General features: G+C 37.2%; 1 protein-coding gene across 1 annotated transcript; it reads right to left on the bottom strand.

The window, feature by feature from the left end:
• Positions 1–759: 759 nt before the first annotated feature.
• LOC128699418 (ribosomal RNA-processing protein 7 homolog A) lies at positions 760–22,035 on the bottom strand. The gene is made up of 7 exons (XM_053792111.2): positions 21,982–22,035; positions 20,078–20,217; positions 18,787–18,912; positions 18,098–18,221; positions 6,924–7,080; positions 5,670–5,794; positions 760–1,074 (listed from the first exon to the last, which is right to left on the bottom strand). The coding sequence occupies exons 1-7, from the start codon at positions 22,016–22,018 to the stop codon at positions 989–991; spliced, it is 795 nt and encodes a 264-aa protein (XP_053648086.2). The 5' UTR covers positions 22,019–22,035; the 3' UTR covers positions 760–988.
• Between the last annotated feature and the right edge of the window lie 357 nt (positions 22,036–22,392).

Raw genomic sequence — 22,392 nt, 5'->3', positions numbered from 1 at the left:
GGAACCGCCACAAAGCATACCTTCCCGGGCCCCCACCCTGGGAAGGTGGTTTGGAGAACCCCCGCCCCCCGGGGACCCCAAAACCCCCCATCAACCGGGGGGAAAAGGGGAAACCCCCAAAAACCCGATTCCACGAAACCCCCGCCACCACCAAGAACCCCAACGGAATGGGGTGGACCCTGGTACCCTTTTTCCCACCTAGGAACCAGCGTCCTGTGGGAAAAAAAAAAAAAAAAAAAAAAAAAAAGGAAGGCAAAAAGGAGGGGTGGGGGGAGGAGGGGGGAAAGGAAAAGGGGGGGGGAGAAAGGGAAAGGGGATTTTGGGGGAGAGGCCCCTCTGAGGAAGGGGACCACAGGCCCCAAAACCCCCAGACCAAAAGCCCCTTTACCCCCGCCAAGGGCCCCCGAAGAGGGATAGGCAGAGCTGCCCATAATCTGAGGGTATGATGCTAGCCACTTCTGGACCTTAAATTTACTTGATCTTTCAAAATTTCACAATTTGTATGGGTCAGCTTTTAAAAATCTAAGAACTATAAATTTTGTAAATACTGAATTAGAAGTGTCATAACTAATTAAATATCTGCATTGAAAACAAATGCAACATTATTATGTACATTGAAAAAAATAAAAGATTTATAAATACTGCATTGATTTACAGTAAAAATCACTCAATATAAATTCATAGATTAACTAGCAGCCTATTAATTCAACTTAAATTATTCACATCATGAGATTTTGGTTTAAACACATTTCACAATAGTTAAATCAATGTAACTTTATTTTTTATTTACAAAATATTATCATAAGAATTTTTAAATACTATTGCAAAGATGAATAGGAGCAATTTACCATAAAATGTTTAGTTTGAGGCAGTCACAGAGATTAAAACAATTCTTTGTTTAAATTTAAACCTCTTTTTTGTAACTTTATTATTAAACCACAGGCAGAATATTTATTAACTTTTCAATGTGATTCTTGCAATGGAGTTATTAATATGGCCGGAACTTTCTGGATTCCTTCATTAAGTTTATCCTCCTCTTGTCCTCCTCAAATTTCTTCCGTAGCTGAGCAAGCTCTAGAAATTACAAAATATAAAATTAGTGGTCTCACTGTACTATAAAGACTAAAATATGATTTATGTAGAACTTCCAAAAAGAATACCAAGATCTCACAATTCTTCTTCTTCTTCTTCTTCCAAAAAAAAAAAAAAAAAAAAAAAAAAAAAAAAAAAAAAAAAAAAAATGTATTTACAATATTCTATGAAGATTCATGCAGAAACTTCTCAAACTCCATAAAGTTGCTTTTAAGTAATGAAATCAGAATAATCAAAATAATAATAGTAATTATAATAATAATAATAAAAATTTAATACAAAATAAACATTCACAAATTCACGTGTACAGATGTGCCTATAAATCTGGAGGTTATGCTCCTAGAGACCCTACCCCTGTTGCATTCCACCATTCCTTTATCTCTTCCAGTTCCCTTCTTTCTCCCTTAGATCCTCTTCCAGGCAATATATCTTTGACTTGGCAGCTACAGCCCCTCTATACCATACTGTGCTTTCTACAGAATCCTTTGTTATCTTTTCCTCCATCTCTTTGGGAAAATAAAAAAAAAATCATCCCCACTCTTTCTCCACAAAAGTAGAAACCACAATAAAGTGTAAGTATTTATGATTTTTTTTTCATTTCCAGATTCATGTTGTATTTATGAGACAACATCTCTATAATATATCACTCTAATCTGATTAATATTGATATTTCTAAGAAATAATGGCCAGAATAAAAAGAAATCTGGGCATGAGTAAGTCACAATGTCAGAAAAAAAAATTGGATATTTCAATGATGACCTAGGTAGTAGGTTGGTAAACAGCAACCACCCAGGGAGGTACTACCGTCCTGCCAAGTGAGTGTACAACAAAAACCTGTAACTGTTTTACAAGATGGTAGGATTGCTGGTGTCTTTTGTCTGTCTCATAAACATGCAAGATTTCAGTTATGTCTTGCTACTTCTACTTGCACTTAGGTCACACTACACATACATGTACAAGCATATATATACACACACCCCTCTGGGTATTCTTCTATTTTCTTTCTAGTTCTTGTTCTTGTTTATTTCCTCTTATCTCCATGGGGAAGTGGAACAGAATTCTTCCTCCGTAAGCCATGCGTGTTGTAAGAGGCGACTAAAATGCCGGGAGCAAGGGGCTAGTAACCCCTTCTCCCGTATAAATTACTAAATTTAAAAGAGAAACTTTAGTTTTTCTTTTTGGGCCACCCTGCCTTGGTGGGATACGGCCGGTGTGTTGAAAGAAAGAAAATTCAATGATGACTGTTCAGGGCTTGGACTTCCTGCAAGTGTGTATGTGTAAGTGTGTTAGATAGAAGCAAGTGGAGACAAATGATTTTTATGATTTGACATGCCGTTGGAGTGCGAGCAAAGTAACATTATGAAGGGATTCAGAGAAACCAGTTTGCTGGATTTGAGTGCTGGAGGAGGAATAAAATAATGCTTAAACCAGTCAAAAAATAATTTATCTGTCATCCATACTGACTGGTTTGACCTCCAAATAACTAGTAATGTGGTTTTATCTGTACCTTCCAAAGACTGTTGTTTTTTTTTTGTTTTTTTTTTTTAACAAGTCGGCCGTCTCCCACCGAGGCAGGGTGACCCAAAAAAAGAAAGAAAATCTCCAAAAAGAAAATACTTTCATCATCATTCAACACTTTCACCACACTCGCACATTATCACTGTTTTTGCAGAGGTGCTCAGAATACAACAGTCTAGAAGCATACACATATAAAGATACACAACATATCCCTCCAAACTGCCAATATCCCAAACCCCTCCTTTAAAGTGCAGGCATTCTACTTCCCATTTCCAGGACTCAAGTCTGACTATATGAAAATAAGACTGTTGTTATTAGCATTAAACACTTGGTGTGGCTCCCAGCCACCCCTAAGAAATCATTTCCTGTAATTCAGCAGGAAAATTCCCTGCAGGAGTGTAGTCAACAGAAGCACTTCTGCCAGGAAATTTAATATTATGCAACTGACTGCATAATTTGAAATTGTTTAACCAACTTTATTAAATAAGCAGTTGTGCAGCTCTTCTTCCTCATCATGCACTGTTTTATAGTATGTACTCTTAAGGTTTTTTTCCTTTAAGATGACTTAAATGGTGAATCTTTCTTGGTTTTTTGATCAGTTCACTCACTCAATAACTTTCCATATTATATAGCTGTTATGACTTATTTGTCACTCTTTTAAGGTCATAACCCGGGTTATTCTTTGCACAAGCTTGCATCTTTACCTCACTTTTTCTAAATGTGCAAATTGATGCCTTATTCAAGCCACAGGCTCATGCCATCACCATCACGTGTATCAACCTTAACCCTTTCAGGGTCCAAGGCCAAAATCTGAAGTGGTGCCCCAGTGTCCAAGAATTTAAAAAAAAAAAAATTGTTATTTTTTCTTATGAAATGGTAGAGAATCTTTTTGTGAAAGTAATAAAACAAAAAGTACGAAATTTGATGGAAAATTGACGAAATTATGCTCTCGTGAATTTTGATGTGTCAACGATATTTACGAATCGGCGATTTTGCCGACTTTGACTCCCATTTTAGGCCAATTACATTATTCCAGTCGACCAAATTCCTAGCTATTTCACTAGTATTACTTCTATTCTATCGATTGAGCACAAGAAATCGCCAAGTCAACCATTTCAACTACAAAATAAAGTGACCGGAAATTGGTAATTTGGCCAATTTAACACAAAGTTCAAAATATTCCAATTTCAAAATAGGGTCCAGAATAAACAATGTAGGTATTCCTGGCACTAAACTAACATTTCCTCTGTTCATTAGTTATGTTTTGAGGCTTTACAAATAAATTCCATTTTGAATTTTTATTCACATAATGAATTTTTATTCACACCAAAAAATAGAAGATTTACTGTTATGCAATATTGTAATAATTGTATAAATATCATCACCACATTTGTGAATGTATATTAGACCCACCAGCTGGCGTGTATAAGACGTGTGAGGTCGTTTGTTTACTCTTGAACATCGGCAAAAATTTAACATTTCCGCCACTTTGAGCTCAGTTTCAAGCCATTTCCAGTGCTAACACCAATCAAAATTATCTCTATTTCTGTGGTATGTCTTCCATTCTATCAAATGAGACCAAGAAATCACAAATACAACTATAAAAAACATACGAGAAAACACTGCAAAGTCGCTGTTTTAATCGAAAATCACGGTCTCAGTTTTTTTTCTCTCATTATACACAGTGTGCTGCAGGATTTGTTTTATGTGGTGCACACATACCACATAGATGTATTCTCTCATATCTAGGCCCAAATTTACCACTCACAGTTTATCAGAGTGAGCTGAGCTCATGACGTAGATCTACGGTTTGGACCCTGAACGTAAAGCCGTAGATCTACGGGACGGACCCTGAAAGGGTTAAGCTTATCAAATATCTCAATTTTCCTCAAAGCACCAAGACTTTTACGCTCATGCTTCTATTTACACTTCCAGAACCACTCTTATTCCTGTTGGGTGCTATGGTTACCATCAAGACGAGATGGAATAATGAAAAGATAAAAAATAAGTTTGGTCATTTAGAGAGAATGGATCAAAGTAGAATGACATGGAAAGCATATAAATCTATAGGGGAAGGAAGGCGGGGTAGGGGTCGTCCTCGAAAGGGTTGAAGAGAGGGGGTAAAGGAGGTTTTGTGGGCGAGGGGCTTGGACTTCCAGCAAGCGTGCGTGAGCGTGTTAGATAGGAGTGAATGGAGACAAATGGTACTTGGGACCTGACGATCTGTTGGAGTGTGAGCAGGGTAATATTTAGTGAAGGGATTCAGGGAAACCGGTTATTTTCATATAGTCGGACTTGAGTCCTGGAAATGGGAAGTACAATGCCTGCACTTTAAAGGAGGGGTTTGGGATATTGGCAGTTTAGAGGGATATGTTGTGTATCTTTATATGTGTATGCTTCAAAACTGTTGTGTTTTGAGCACCTCTGCAAAAACAGAGATAATATGTGAGTGTGGTGAAAGTGTTGAATGATGATGAAAGTATTTTCTTTTTGGGGATTTTCTTTCTTTTTTGGGTCACCCTGCCTCGGTGGGAGATGACCGACTTGTTGGGAAAAAAAAAAAATTACTAACACAGACCACGTACATATTGGATGTATACCAACAGGGAGGCAAGGAAGGTTGTGTACATTATGATGCCCATCCCCCTCATAGGCTCACTGCAAGACAGGAAACAACCTGACACATGCCACATTTTCTCCTACATTTATGCCACCTTGTAAACTGGTTAATAAAACTGAAATTTTACAACTGCATTAGTGCAATCAAATGTTATCAGGTTTCATGTTAACTGACAGTCCACTATATTTTAATAAATTTTTCCAAAGAACTATTGAGGATTAGCATTATATGAATAGTATATGAAAACTAGATACACAGAGAAAACATTATGGAAAACTTGTTGGAACTTGTCACATCAGGAACCAATGAAATATAAAAATGATTACTTAGGAGCTGGAGTATCGTCGCAAATTTATCATGCATAAAATGAATACATTATGGCTGTTAAAGAAGGAAAAAATTATTTAAAATAAAAAAAAAAAAACCTTGTGGCACTTACGATCTATCTTGGTTTGCCTGTGCTGGAAGGTGTAAAAATTAACTAATTGATGCTTCTTCTTTTTCTTTTTATTCTTCTTGTTTTTTAGTTCATCTATCTTTTTCATGTGTGTTTTTTTCTTCTTCCTAATGGAAAAATAGTTATTAGATAGTAATCCTTAAATGAAGAATTGTACCAGAAATTTCATACGTCAAATTTTAAATGAAGTGATGTACAAACCGTACAGTGCATTTACACATTTTTTATTAGATACTATACTACTCTTTAAATAAATTATGCACTTCTTTTACCACTTTTACCACTGTACAGTGGTACCTCGGGATATGAATTTTTTTCATTCCAGAAGGCTGTTCGAGTGCCGATACAGAACGAATTTGTTCCCTTAAGGAATAATGTAAATCAGATTAATTCGTTTCAGACCCCCAAAAATACACTTACAAAAGCATTTACATAAATACACTTGCATAATTGCTCGAGTTTTGAGCTGCTCATATCCCGAGGTACCACTGTATATTTAAAAACATGATAGACAGACATCTATCTGTTGGACCAAACTAGTTTCATAAACATTTAGATAATTTTTTAAATTAAGTCATCAATATATTAGGTTGAATTACTATATAATAAAAATAATATTGTTTAAAATATAGTTACAAAATTATAAACAGAAGGCTTAAGAAAAGTTTTTTTTTTTTTAATGATAAGAGTATAAGCAAGATCTGAGTATTTCACTTTGTAAGGATAGCTATAAAAAAATTTATTCACTAGTGTCCTAAACTTTTTTTTTTTTTTATTCGCCGGTACTCTCCCAGCCAGGGGTCTTTTCCAATAGTGGTGACCCGGCCTTGGCTCCCTGTCTGGGGAGTATCTCGAGACCTAAGTCTCCCATGGGAGGAGGTACATGTACCCCCTCATCTTTGGGACCAACTGTCCCCAGGCCTAGCCACAGTCCCTGCCCTCACGGGGCTCATAGGGAGAAGCTAGGCCTCTGGTCTGCCATCTGCCCTGCCCCAAAGGACTCGTGGGGATGGCAACTGATTTTTCTGTAAATTGTATTTAAAAAATACTCATCAAAATATCTTTACATAGTATTAATGTAACTTCAAAAACTGTTAACAAGGTGAAACACGTTTTTTGTAATTATCTCCAACTAGCATTTGATTTGATTTTAATGGTTAAAAAAAACCCAGCTGTTTTTGAAATCCAAGATGAACATTTATTGTGCCTTGAAGAAAACATCACATGAGTACTCACACTGAAGTAACTGTGACCCAGCCTTCATTGTCTGGCTCCTGCTTGCTAGCTGCTTGTTCTTGTTCTTTTTTCTTATCATATTCCGAGATCAGAGCCTTTATTTCTTTGTTCAGTGTTATTCTGCTGATGAACTGCTGATTGTACTGCTGATGCCATTCTGGAAAAAAAAATTATCCTACAATACAGCATTGTTTAAGAGTAGAAAAACCTAAGAGATAGATTACATGAAGGCCCTGTTTATATGGCAGGTTAGGTTCCAGGATAATGCCATAAAGCGAATCACCATTATTTTCATTTTTAACCCTTTCAGGGTCCGTCCCGTAGATCTACGGCTTTACGTTCAGGGTCCAAACCGTAGATCTACGCCATGAGCTCAGCTCACTCTGATAAACTGTGAGTGGTACATTTGGGCCTAGATATGAGAGAATACATCTATGTGGTATGTGTGCACCACATAAAACAGATCCTGCAGCACACTGTGTATAATGAGAGAAAAAAAATGAAATCATGATTTTTCGATTAAAACAGCAACTTTGCAGTGTTTTTTCGTATGTTTTTTATAGTTGTATTTGCGATTTCTTGGTCTCATTTGATAGAATGGAAGACATATTACAGAAATAGAGATGATTTTGATTGGTTTTAGCACTGGAAATGGCTTGAAACTGAGCTCAAAGTAGCAGAAATGTTAAATTTTTGCCGATATTCAAGAGTAAACAAACGACCTCACACGTCTAATACACGTCAGCTGGTGGGTCTAATATACATTCACAAATATGGTGATGATATTTATACAATTATTACAGTATTGCATAACAGTAAATCTTCTATTTTTTGGTGTGAATAAAATTTCATTATGTGAATAAAAAATCAAAATTGAATTTATTTGTAAAGCCTCAAAACATAACTAATGAACAGAGGAAATGTTAGTTTAGTGCCAGGAATACCTGCATTGTTTATTCTGGAGCCTATTTTGAAATTGGAATATTTTGAACTTTGTGTTAAATTGGCCAAATTAACAATTTCCAATCACTTTATTTTGTAGTTGAAACAGTTGACTTGGCGATTTCTTGTGCTCAATCGATAGAATAGAAGTAATACTAGTGAAATAGCTAAGAATTTGGTTGATTGGAATAATGTAATTGGCCTAAAATGGGAGTCAAAGTCGGCAAAATTGCCGATTCGTAAATATCGCTGACACATCAAAATTCGCTAGAGCATAATTTCGTCAATTTTCCACCAAATTTCGTACTTTTTGTTTTATTACCTTCACAAAAAGATTCTCTACGATTTCATAAGAAAAAATAACAATTTTTTTTTTTGAAAATTCTTGGACACTGGTGCATGACTCCAGATTTGGGCCTTGGACCCTGAAAGGGTTAAATCTCTATAAATGCCAGATAACATTTTTACACTATCATATATTATAACTTTAGTGTTCACTAGTGTAGCACTTTTAATTTCCTTCAACACTTTCTCCTTAGATGCCATCATAACAAAAAATAGTACAGTAGGATCCCCACATCTGCAGGTCTGGTATCTGCAGTTTCATAGCCCAAAAGTAACCTTTAATTTGCTTAATAATGACCTTAAGGTGTAAAAGTAGTGATGGAAGTTCTTCAAAGATTAAGAGAAGCAGTGAAGTGCTTATCATCAGTGAAAAAGTGATAATTCTCCACTTACTGTGCATAATTTATCAATTAAACTTTATAATAGGTATCTCTTCTTTCAACAATGAAAACATACCTATTATAAAGCTTAATTGATAAATTATAGCCAATAAGTGGAGAATTATCAGTTTCACTGACTGTGCATAATTAGTCAATTAAATTTTATAATAGGTATGTACAGTGCATACTTATATACAGGGTTTGCTATTATCTGCAGTTTCAGCATCCATGGCAGGTCCTTGGAACAGGAGACCTACTGTATACATAATATATGTAGTAACTTTAAAACACTGAAAAAATTTGGAAAGTTTTTAGACGGAACCGAGAGATGCTGAGCACACGGCAACACGCCCACATTCACTTGTAGAAATAAAAATTATTATTAATATAAAATACTGTGGGGAGGGTGCTCTATAAATGCATCTTATGGTGTCAGTGTTGTGGGTAGGCAGTTGGATTTACACGTAATTCACTTGTGTCCACTGGCTGTTGATATGCATTCATTTCACATTATGCATATGATTGTGAAGTGTTTTCCCAATAATACAAATACTTTATATTATGTACAAGTTGTCTTCATGATACTGCAGTAGAATACATAACAGCAACACTCCCATTCTCATGAAACACGCCATTTTTAGAGTGAATGATGCTATGAATGAAGGCATGTGAAAGGAATATTTTTCTAGAGTTTCCCCAGTAATACTGTACCATACACAGCTTATCTGGTGTTGGACTAGAAAAAATGGAATTCTTGCCATCACTCCTACAAGCAGCCCGGCTCCCACATTTCATGTTTATGTTAATTTGTTCTACTATGGTTGTATGCATTATGTTTATATGATTTATAGTATGTTTCTTATATAATTTTTAAAAAATATAGATAAATTAATGAAAATGTCTATAATAATGTAATATATGACATTTAAAGTGCCCCAGAGTGATTATTATCATTATTATTATTGTGTTTATAACACTAGTGAGACTCTTAGTGATTTTAATGTGTGCCTGCATGTTAGCACAGTGTGTAAGTTTATTTAGGTACAGGTACACATAAGTACAAAGTAAAGTTATTGCATATATAAAAGTAAAGTAAAGTTATTGCATATATAAAAGTAAAGTAAAGTTATTGCATATATAAAATATGCAATAACTTTAAAACACTTGAAATTTTGGAAAGTTTACAAACATCACAGGGGATGTAAAGATAGTGGTGCACAGACACAGTAATAGTGAATCAGGGAGCCATATAAACAAATTTTTGGTTATAATTTTACATGTCCGTATTTGCAAATCGCCATAAAGCAAAGCGCTATACAACGGCGCCCGACTGTATAAATTATATTGTACACTGATTAAGAGAGACTGCTACATAGTAGAAAAAAAAAATTACTATTTCTCCTACATTTAACTCAGCACTAAAGACCTTATATACACAAATTATATATGCTATGCTGAGAAACAATGAATTACTAAGTTGGTGAAAACAACAGCAAGTTGCCGAGTTGGAGAAAAATACACAAAGAAAGCTGCTGCTATTAACTACAGTACCAAGACTATTTAGGAATTAAGAAAAACTGGTTCTAATGATTGATACATATATATTGTACTGTACTGGGTTTACCTTATCAACATTAAAAGTACAGTGGACCCCTGCTTAACGATCACCTCCCAATGCGACCAATTATGTAAGTGCGTTTGTATGTGTATGTTTGGGGGTCTGAAATGGACTAATCTACTTCACAATATTCCTTATGGGAACAAATTCGGTCAGTACTGGCACCTGAACATACTTCTGGAATGAAAAAATATCATTAACCGGGGGTCCACTGTATACAGCCTCTCCTCACTTATTGACAGGGCTCCATTCCTAAAAGTAGGTTGGTAAGCGAATTAGTTGTTAACCCTTTTGGGGTTTCGGCCATACTAGTACGGCTTACGCTCCAGGGTTTTTGACGTACATGTACTAGTACGCATAAATTCTAGCGCCCTCAAATCCAGCAACAGAAAGCTGGTAGGCCTACATATGAAAGAATGGGTCTATGTGGTCAGTGTGCGCAGTATAAAGAAAATCCTGCAGCACACAGTGAGTAATGAGAAAAAAAAAACTTTGACTGTGTTTTTGGTTTAAAACAGCGACTTTGCACTGTATTTTCATATGGTATTTATTGTTGTATTCTAATTTTCCTGGTCTCATTGTATAGAATGGAAGACATATTACAAAAATTGAGATGATTTTGACTGCTTTTACAATGAAAACTACCTTGAAATTGAGCTCAAAGTAGCAGAAATGTTTGATTTTTACCAAAGTTCAAAAGTAAACAAATCATGCTAAGCATCCAATACACATCAACTAGTGAGTCTAACATTCTTTCACAAGTGCGCCAATATTATTTATACCATTTCTACACTAATGCAGTAGTCTGCATAACAGTAAATCTTATTTTTTTTTTTTGTGAGAATAAAAAATCAAAGTGGAAAGCAAAAGAAATGGAAGAGGGGCCTGGGGACGTGACTAATGAACAGAGGAAATGTTATTTTAGTGCCAGGAATGTCTTTCTTGTTTATTCTGGACCCTATTTGGAAATTGGCATCTTTTGAAATTTGTGTGAAATTGGCAAAATTGCTAAATTCTGACCACTTTATTGCATAGCTGAAATCGGTAAATGGGCGGTTTCTTGTACTCATTCGATAGAAAAAATGGAGTCCTAGCGAAATAGTTATGATTTTTGTTGACTAGTACACTGGAATTGGCCGAAAATAGGGCTCAAAGTGGGTAAAATCTCCAATGCGTAAACATCGTCGAGACCGCTAACATCACGAGAGCATAATTCCGTAAGTTTTCCATCAAATTTCATACTTTTGGTGTCATTATGATTGGGAAAAGATTCTCTATCTTTTCATAAGGAAAAATTAAAGTAAAGGTTGGATGCGAGAAGTGGGTCATAATAAGCGTGTATGCACCTGGAGAAGAGAGGAATGCAGAGGAGAGAGAGAGATTTTGGGAGATGTTAAGTGAATGTATAGGAGCCTTTGAACCAAGTGAGAGAGTAATTGTGGTAGGGGACCTGAATGCTAAAGTAGGAGAAACTTTTAGAGAGGGTGTGGTAGGTAAGTTTGGGGTGCCAGGTGTAAATGATAATGGGAGCCCTTTGATTGAACTTTGTATAGAAAGGGGTTTAGTTATAGGTAATACATATTTTAAGAAAAAGAGGATAAATAAGTATACACGATATGATGTAGGGCGAAATGACAGTAGTTTGTTGGATTATGTATTAGTAGATAAAAGACTGTTGAGTAGACTTCAGGATGTACATGTCTATCGAGGGGCCACAGATATATCAGATCACTTTCTAGTTGTAGCTACACTGAGAGTAAAAGGTAGATGGGATACAAGGAGAATAGAAGCATCAGGGAAGAGAGAGGTGAAGGTTTATAAGCTAAAAGAGGAGGCAGTTAGGGTAAGATATAAACAGCTATTGGAGGATAGATGGGCTAATGAGAGCATAGGCAATGGGGTCGAAGAGGAATGGGGTAGGTTTAAAAATGTAGTGTTAGAGTGTTCAGCAGAAGTTTGTGGTTACAGGAAAGTGGGTGCAGGAGGGAAGAGGAGCGATTGGTGGAATGATGATGTAAAGAGAGTAGTAAGGGAGAAAAAGTTAGCATATGAGAAGTTTTTACAAAGTAGAAGTGATGCAAGGAGGGAAGAGTATATGGAGAAAAAGAGAGAGGTTAAGAGAGTGGTGAAGCAATGTAAAAAGAGAGCAAATGAGAGAGTGGGTGAGCTGTTATCAACAAATTTTGTTGAAAATAAGAAAAAGTTTTGGAGTGAGATTAACAAGTTAAGGAAGCCTAGAGAACAAATGGATTTGTCAGTTAAAAATAGGAGAGGAGAGTTATTAAATGGAGAGTTAGAGGTATTGGGAAGATGGAGGGAATATTTTGAGGAATTGTTAAATGTTGATGAAGATAGGGAAGCTGTGATTTCGTGTATAGGGCAAGGAGGAATAACATCTTGTAGGAGTGAGGAAGAGCCAGTTGTGAGTGTGGGGGAAGTTCGTGAGGCAGTAGGTAAAATGAAAGGGGGTAAGGCAGCCGGGATTGATGGGATAAAGATAGAAATGTTAAAAGCAGGTGGGGATATAGTTTTGGAGTGGTTGGTGCAATTATTTAATAAATGTATGGAAGAGGGTAAGGTACCTAGGGATTGGCAGAGAGCATGCATAGTTCCTTTGTATAAAGGCAAAGGGGATAAAAGAGAGTGCAAAAATTATAGGGGGATAAGTCTGTTGAGTGTACCTGGTAAAGTGTATGGTAGAGTTATAATTGGAAGAATTAAGAGTAAGACGGAGAATAGGATAGCAGATGAACAAGGAGGCTTTAGGAAAGGTAGGGGGTGTGTGGACCAGGTGTTTACAGTGAAACATATAAGTGAACAGTATTTAGATAAGGCTAAAGAGGTCTTTGTGGCATTTATGGATTTGGAAAAGGCGTATGACAGGGTGGATAGGGGGGCAATGTGGCAGATGTTGCAAGTGTATGGTGTAGGAGGTAGGTTACTGAAAGCAGTGAAGAGTTTTTACGAGGATAGTGAGGCTCAAGTTAGAGTATGTAGAAAAGAGGGAAATTTTTTCCCAGTAAAAGTAGGCCTTAGACAAGGATGTGTGATGTCACCGTGGTTGTTTAATATATTTATAGATGGGGTTGTAAGAGAAGTAAATGCGAGGGTCTTGGCAAGAGGCGTGGAGTTAAAAGATAAAGAATCACACACAGGGTGGGAGTTGTCACAGCTGCTCTTTGCTGATGACACTGTGCTCTTGGGAGATTCTGAAGAGAAGCTGCAGAGATTGGTGGATGAATTTGGTAGGGTGTGCAAAAGAAGAAAATTAAAGGTGAATACAGGAAAGTAGGTAGTAGGTTGGTAGACAGCAACCACCCAGGGAAGTACTACCGTCCTGCCAGATGACTGTGAAACAAAAACCTGTAACTGTTTTGCATGATGGTAGGATTGCTGGTTTCTTTTTCTGTCTCATAAACACGCTAAGATAACAGGGATATCTTGCTACTCCTACTTACACTTTGGTCACACTTCACAGACACACACATGCATATATATATATACATACATCTAGGTTTTTCTCCTTTTTCTAAATAGCTCTTGTTCTTTTTTATTTCTTCTATTGTCCATGGGGAAGTGGAAAAGAATCTTTCCTCCGTAAGCCATGCGTGTCGTATGAGGCGACTAAAATGCCGGGAGCAATGGGCTAGTAACCCCTTCTCCTGTATACAATTACTAAAAAAGAGAAGAAGAAAAACTTTATAAAACTGGGTTGCTTAAATGTGCGTGGATGTAGTGCGGATGACAAGAAACAGATGATTGCTGATGTTATGAATGAAAAGAAGTTGGATGTCCTGGCCCTAAGCGAAACAAAGCTGAAGGGGGTAGGAGAGTTTCAGTGGGGGGAAATAAATGGGATTAAATCTGGAGTATCTGAGAGAGTTAGAGCAAAGGAAGGGGTAGCAGTAATGTTAAATGATCAGTTATGGAAGGAGAAAAGAGAATATGAATGTGTAAATTCAAGAATTATGTGGATTAAAGTAAAGGTTGGATGCGAGAAGTGGGTCATAATAAGCGTGTATGCACCTGGAGAAGAGAGGAATGCAGAGGAGAGAGAGAGAGTTTGGGAGATGTTAAGTGAATGTATAGGAGCCTTTGAACCAAGTGAGAGAGTAATTGTGGTAGGGGACTTGAATGCTAAAGTAGGAGAAACTTTTAGAGAGGGTGTGGTAGGTAAGTTTGGGGTGCCAGGTGTAAATGATAATGGGAGCCCTTTGATTGAACTTTGTATAGAAAGGGGTTTAGTTATAGGTAATACATATTTTAAGAAAAAGAGGATAAATAAGTATACACGATATGATGTAGGGCGAAATGACAGTAGTTTGTTGGATTATGTATTGGTAGATAAAAGACTGTGAGTAGACTTCAGGATGTACATGTTTATAGAGGGGCCACAGATATATCAGATCACTTTCTAGTTGTAGCTACACTGAGAGTAAAAGGTAGATGGGATACAAGGAGAATAGAAGCATCAGGGAAGAGAGAGGTGAAGGTTTATAAACTAAAAGAGGAGGCAGTTAGGGTAAGATATAAACAGCTATTGGAGGATAGATGGGCTAATGAGAGCATAGGCAATGGGGTCGAAGAGGTATGGGGTAGGTTTAAAAATGTAGTGTTAGAGTGTTCAGCAGAAGTTTGTGGTTACAGGAAAGTGGGTGCAGGAGGGAAGAGGAGCGATTGGTGGAATGATGATGTAAAGAGAGTAGTAAGGGAGAAAAAGTTAGCATATGAGAAGTTTTTACAAAGTAGAAGTGATGCAAGGAGGGAAGAGTATATGGAGAAAAAGAGAGAAGTTAAGAGAGTGGTGAAGCAATGTAAAAAGAGAGCAAATGAGAGAGTGGGTGAGATGTTATCAACAAATTTTGTTGAAAATAAGAAAAAGTTTTGGAGTGAGATTAACAAGTTAAGAAAGCCTAGAGAACAAATGGATTTGTCAGTTAAAAATAGGAGAGGAGAGTTATTAAATGGAGAGTTAGAGGTATTGGGAAGATGGAAGGAATATTTTGAGGAATTGTTAAATGTTGATGAAGATAGGGAAGCTGTGATTTCGTGTATAGGGCAAGGAGGAATAACATCTTGTAGGAGTGAGGAAGAGCCAGTTGTGAGTGTGGGGGAAGTTCGTGAGGCAGTAGGTAAAATGAAAGGGGGTAAGGCAGCCGGGATTGATGGGATAAAGATAGAAATGTTAAAAGCAGGTGGGGATATAGTTTTGGAGTGGTTGGTGTAATTATTTAATAAATGTATGGAAGAGGGTAAGGTACCTAGGGATTGGCAGAGAGCATGCATAGTTCCTTTGTATAAAGGCAAAGGGGATAAAAGAGAGTGCAAAAATTATAGGGGGATAAGTCTGTTGAGTGTACCTGGTAAAGTGTATGGTAGAGTTATAATTGAAAGAATTAAGAGTAAGACGGAGAATAGGATAGCAGATGAACAAGGAGGCTTTAGGAAAGGTAGGGGGTGTGTGGACCAGGTGTTTACAGTGAAACATATAAGTGAACAGTATTTAGATAAGGCTAAAGAGGTCTTTGTGGCATTTATGGATTTGGAAAAGGCGTATGACAGGGTGGATAGGGGGGCAATGTGGCAGATGTTGCAAGTGTATGGTGTAGGAGGTAGGTTACTGAAAGCAGTGAAGAGTTTTTACGAGGATAGTGAGGCTCAAGTTAGAGTATGTAGGAAAGAGGGAAATTTTTTCCCAGTAAAAGTAGGCCTTAGACAAGGATGTGTGATGTCACCGTGGTTGTTTAATATATTTATAGATGGGGTTGTAAGAGAAGTAAATGCGAGGGTCTTGGCAAGAGGAGTGGAGTTAAAAGATAAAGAATCACACACAAAGTGGGAGTTGTCACAGCTGCTCTTTGCTGATGACACTGTGCTCTTGGGAGATTCTGAAGAGAAGTTGCAGAGATTGGTGGATGAATTTGGTAGGGTGTGCAAAAGAAGAAAATTAAAGGTGAATACAGGAAAGAGTAAGGTTATGAGGATAACAAAAAGATTAGGTGATGAAAGATTGAATATCAGATTGGAGGGAGAGAGTATGGAGGAGGTGAACGTATTCAGATATTTGGGAGTGGACGTGTCAGCGGATGGGTCTATGAAAGATGAGGTGAATCATAGAATTGATGAGGGAAAAAGAGTGAGTGGTGCACTTAGGAGTCTGTGGAGACAGAGAACTTTGTCCTTGGAGGCAAAGAGGGGAATGTATGAGAGTATAGTTTTACCAACGCTCTTATATGGGTGTGAAGCATGGGTGATGAATGTTGCAGCGAGGAGAAGGCTGGAGGCAGTGGAGATGTCATGTCTGAGGGCAATGTGTGGTGTGAATATAATGCAGAGAATTCGTAGTTTGGAAGTTAGGAGGAGGTGCGGGATTACCAAAACTGTTGTCCAGAGGGCTGAGGAAGGGTTGTTGAGGTGGTTCGGACATGTAGAGAGAATGGAGCGAAACAGAATAACTTCAAGAGTGTATCAGTCTGTAGTGGAAGGAAGGCGGGGTAGGGGTCGGCCTAGGAAGGGTTGGAGGGAGGGGGTAAAGGAGGTTTTGTGTGCGAGGGGCTTGGACTTCCAGCAGGCATGCGTGAGCGTGTTTGATAGGAGTGAATGGAGACAAATGGTTTTTAATACTTGACGTGCTGTTGGAGTGTGAGCAAAGTAACATTTATGAAGGGATTCAGGGAAACCGGCAGGCCGGACTTGAGTCCTGGAGATGGGAAGTACAGTGCCTGCACTCTGAAGGAGGGGTGTTAATGTTGCAGTTTAAAAACTGTAGTGTAAAGCACCCTTCTGGCAAGACAGTGATGGAGTGAATGATGGTGAAAGTTTTTCTTTTTCGGGCCACCCTGCCTTGGTGGAAATCGGCCAGTGTGATAATAATTATAAAATAATTTTTTTTTTTTAAATTTTGGCAACCCTGGCGACCCCCAAAGGGTTAAGCGAGAAGCATACTATGCTGGTAGTGGGTCTGTGTCAACCATTTTTAGATAATTTTTTAATATCACCTTTGCACCGTCTATAACATTTCTAGTATATTTTTAAATGTTTATACAGTAGTGTACTATATACTGTAATAAACAGAATAAGAGGAAATCAGCTCTAATATACGTACATTATTTAGGTTTCCATACTGGTTGGAGTGCTGGTCGTAAGTTCAAGAGGTTGGTAAATGAGTACTATGTCACTAAGTGAGGAGAGGCTGTATTCCACCTGACAAAGTTGGAAAAAAAAATGTTAAAAATGGTGGCAAGAATTCACTACTAGCCCAGTGGAAATGAAAACCAGATGATGTTTCACTCATATGACAATGGTCAAGACTGCACTGAAGTCTAGTTTCATTACTAATTTGTGTGTATTACTTCTTTCAACAAATCAGACATAACCCACTGAAGCAGGGTGGCCCAAAAAGAAAAAAACAAAAGTTTCTCTTTTTAACTTTAGTAATATATACAGGAGAAGGGGTTACTAGCCCCTTGCTCCTGGCATTTTAGTCACCTCTTACAACATGCATAACTTACAGAGGAAGAATTCTGTTCCACTTTCCCATGGAGATAAGAGGAAATAAACCAGAACAATAACTAGTAAGAAAATACAAGAAAACACAGAGGGGTGTGTATATATTTGCTTGTACATGCAGGTGCAGTGTGACCTAAGTGTAAGTAGAAGTAGCAAGATGTACCTGAAATCTTGCATGTTTATGAGACAGAAAAAAAAGAGACCAGCAATCCTACCATCGTGTAAAGCAATTACGTACAGGCTTCCATTTTACACTCAGTTGGGAGTGTGGTAGTATCTCCCTGAGTGATTGTTGTCTACCAACCTACTACCTAGATGTATTACTTGTGACTGTAATATTATCTGAAGAACAAAATGATGGTCACCAATATTGTACTTACTCTTTACTCCCGTTAGCACTGGGTGTTCCTTTGTTGATAACACCAGGACAGTGGAGGGCGGTACTGCCATGGCTTTTTTGACAGCAGATGAATGAGTAAATACGATATAAGCCACTTTAAAACCCTGAAAATATGGATTACAGAGCATTCAATTAAAACATAAACACATAAATCATAAGACTGCTTCTATTTCAATAAAGAATTAGGCAGTTTGGATTTTTTAGCTATAAAATCTGTTGTGTCTGAGCACCTCTGCAAAGACAGTGATTATGTGAGAGTGATGGTGAAAGTGTTGAATGATGATTAAAGTTTTTTCTTTCTTTTTGGGACACCCTGCTTCAGTGGGAAATGGCCGAAGTGTTTAAAAAAAAAAATTGGTTATGTACAAGATAAAACAAACTTTAAATTAAACTCAGATAGCAAGTTACAAATTACTTTTAATATAAAATAAATTAATGTACAGTATATGCTGAAATTTAACAGGACAGGATATAAGTCAAACACATTTAGTGACAAAAAATATTACTGCTCTATTTACTTTAAAGATTTACACATGGAGCATGGAGCCAAAATAATGCTTTCTGAGGAATTACTAACAGTGCATGGCAAATAAATGAACAAACAAATAGGTTACAAGAAAATTATCCTTAGTTACAAATTCTTTATTTACTGCAGTGCTGGATACTTACCAGGACAGGTGTCACGATGGAGAAGTGTGGGTACTTTGCTGACTGTGGTGGACCTGAGGTGGGTTTTTTGTGAAAATATACATTCTGAACTTTTCCATATTCTGAAAATAACCGTTGGAATGCCTCCTGCAAATAAATAAGAGCTACAAATATCATATTGCTCAAGTGTCAAATGTGGATTATTATTATAATGATGGGGAAGTGCTACACCCACAGAGATCATACTGTGCTTGTGGAATGGGAGACAATCATCAATACTTTTACATTCAAGGGGGAAATACTAAACCCATAGGAGTCATACAGTGCTTGCAAAATGGGAGATAATATAGCTTGACTCAGGGAACAGGGTAGTTCCAATTCCAGAGATCAAGAAAACTTAAGGATACCCTCCCTCTCTACTTGAAGGTGCTCAAATGTGAAGAATGGCATAAAGAAAACACAATTTCTCTATAACAACTGACCTTATTATATCTGAAACAATCTAAACAATCTGTCAACTCTTTACACGAGGATTTGTTTATTAATTTTATATAACAACTAAAGCAAGTAAATACAAGGCAGGCATGAAAAGCAACATAATCAAACCAACATTATTTTCAGATTTCAAAAATCAGCAATCCTTAAAAGTAAAATTAATCTTATTTTAAGTGAACAAGCAATTATAAGCACAGTCTTTTTTTGCCACAGCTACAACATATACAGTAATACTATACAAAGAAAGCACTAAATCTATGAGAACCATTCATCACTACATGACAAAGGAGTAATATTAGACAGTGAAAGACTGGAGGGTGAACTGAAGGCTGAAAGTCTTAGTTGGTGCAGTAAATCAGTTTCAGTTAATAAGTTATATTGTAAATCAGCATTTATTAAAAGTGGGACACTCAAAAAAAAAAAAAAAATGTTAGGGCACTGAAGAAGCAATAAAAAATGACAGTGATGTTTTCTTTAATGACAGGAGTATTTATCCAACAATGCTGGACCGACAATCCCCAAAGAGTGGCACTCGGTGCCTCTCCATGATATTACTATGCAAGAGTCCAGTGTGTTCAATATGTGGTCATGTGATACGTTCATGCTGCAAAGAACTTTTGGTTATGTCCTCGTGAGACACAATCAGTACATAATGCTTCATGGAACACGTCTTAATTTTTATCCCTTCCAGGCTACAAAAAAAGTTGGCACATAAATTATTTTAAGCATTCACAAACATATTTAACATACAGAAACAAATATAACAAAAAAAACGTATGGGAAAGGTGTAAACTCATCTCTCCTTTGAATAACTCACCTCTGTGCAATAGGGTGGAACGTTTACAACAAAAAGAGTTCTGTCAGGAGGCTTGCATTCACTGTGAATACGAACTGTGTGCTTCTTCCATAATAACTGATGAACTCCTTTACTCTCCTCACAAAATTTGAGTCCCACAACTGAAAGGTAAATAATGTTGTTTTAGAGGGATGATGAAAAGCTAAAGTTTAACCTGAAAATCTAAGGGCAACCAGCATTGCAGTCTGGCTACATGAATCTCAACACAGTAAAATAGTACAACAATCAATCATTTATACTGCTACAAGCTATAAAAAAAATTATATATAATTGAGGCTGCAGGGATGGCATATTAATAGTAAATACCTTACAATACTGAACACACCTAACAAAATTTTCCTGAAATATCTTGATTTTTATATATACATCGTTATCACCATCACACTGATTCCTATACCATAGCTTGTATTCATAACTATGATAAGCACTAAATCCATATGGACTTTTCGGTGCTGCATGACAAGGATGGAGACAGTAGAGAAAGAGGTATAATGTGCGAAAGTGAGCACAAGGGCAAAAAGAGGTGGCCACAGAGTAGTAAATCAGTTTGGGTTAACAAATCATTTGTTTGAATTAAAGGTGTCACTCAGGCAGCCCCAGGTGACACCATCAAGGGGTGACACCATAGAGCCTCTAAAGAAGGTGACACTAATGCCAAAAACAGTGCTGCAGCAACATAAAAGAAAAATTCTTCATTTCTATAAAGCCTCTTATATGATTACAGAGTACAAATAGACCTATATGTGGAAAATCATTGATTTTGATGATGTGATAGATGATTTTGCAGGATTGAAGGCAAGGAAATGTAAGATCAGATTCACTGAGATGTTACCTGTACTCAAGGTTAATTTGGAACTAGTGTTTCTCTTCTATTGCAATGTTTTTCTTTATTTTTTTTTTTTTTTTGCATTGCTGAAGATAAATGTAGGATCTGTTGCCTGTACTCAAAGTGGTATTTGAGTTTATGTTTCCTTAATAGTACTACGATTATTTATCATTAATAAAGTTGAGAAGTACGTATTCTGCTCAGTTTATGGCCCTTAAACTTTCTCATTGCTAAACATTAGTCATTGGTCATGCAGTAGTGACCTAACTGGAGTTTACTCCCCCACATCACTGGTCATGCAGTAGTGACCTAACTGGAGTTTACTCCCCCACATCACTGGTCATGCAGTAGTGACCTAACTGGAGTTTACTCCCCCACATCACTGGTCATGCAGTAGTGACCTAACTGGAGTTTACTCCCCCACATCACTGGTCATGCAGTAGTGACCTAACTGGAGTTTACTCCCCCACATCACTGGTCATGCAGTAGTGACCTAACTGGAGTTTACTCCCCCACATCACTGGTCATGCAGTAGTGACCTAACTGGAGTTTACTCCCCCACATCACTGGTCATGCAGTAGTGACCTAACTGGAGTTTACTCCCCCACATCACTGGTCATGCAGTAGTGACCTAACTGGAGTTTACTCCCCCACATCCCCCCGACCTTGGATTTCATGGGGCGACACCAACCCCAGCAACAGCACTGGGTGGCACTGTCAGACTGGACAGATTGAGCAAGTAGAGCACTGAAGGAAAAGTTAAAAACAAGCTTCTAAACTCTCTAATAAACGGGAGTCACAAATACTTTGCTAGTACCAGTCATTTACATATCACTTTATGCCCATATATATACTGCTATTCGTAACCCTAAGAAGGTTAAGTGATCAAGATCCCACAGCCGAAACGTTTCCTAAGATGTCCTGGTGATTGTTCTCGCATCCTTTTAAACCACTTGTGGTTATCCGTTGACAAGGTTAATATCAGACGCACCAGCATTGTAAATAATTATGTAGGATACATGCGAGTAGGACAAAATACCTTTAAAGCCCTGCACGAGGCTGGTAACGTTCGCCATCTTTGTTTACATACAACACTCAACATTCAATGTTAACCAATATTATTTAAAATATTAATTTATTGACACACAATACTATTATTTAAATATTTTATCCGTTAAAATATTACGAGAAATTTTATAGATTTACTGGTATTTATTTTTTTTCTAGTAAACGTTAAAAATTTTACATGTATGAAAGCCAGTGAATAATTGATGCAGTCCAGAAGTCAAGTAAGTTTATCAGGTATACAGTTACATAGATTATCATACATAGCAGCATATGTGTAGAGAACCTAGAATAACCCAATGGTTGTCACTGTTGTGGTGATAATAACACTGTGGAAGAAGACACTCCAGTATAGTTCAATTATTATTATTATAATCAAGGGGGA

The sequence above is a fragment of the Cherax quadricarinatus genome, chromosome 61, assembly GCF_038502225.1.
Source record: "Cherax quadricarinatus isolate ZL_2023a chromosome 61, ASM3850222v1, whole genome shotgun sequence".
In the NCBI taxonomy this organism is placed as follows: Eukaryota; Metazoa; Arthropoda; class Malacostraca; order Decapoda; family Parastacidae; genus Cherax; species Cherax quadricarinatus.
Note: the sequence above shows the minus strand (reverse complement) of the source record. Positions and strands in the feature narration are given on the sequence as shown.

Coding starts and splice junctions, on each gene's coding strand:
- LOC128699418 (XM_053792111.2), bottom strand. CDS start 22,018: ATGGCGAACGTTACCAGCCTCGTGCAGGGCTTTAAAG. Junction 18,913..20,077: donor TTCCACCCTATTGCACAGAG/GTGAGTTATTCA, acceptor ATTTATTTGCAG/GAGGCATTCCAACGGTTATT. Junction 1,075..5,669: donor CAGGCAAACCAAGATAGATC/GTAAGTGCCACA, acceptor TGTAATTTCTAG/AGCTTGCTCAGCTACGGAAG.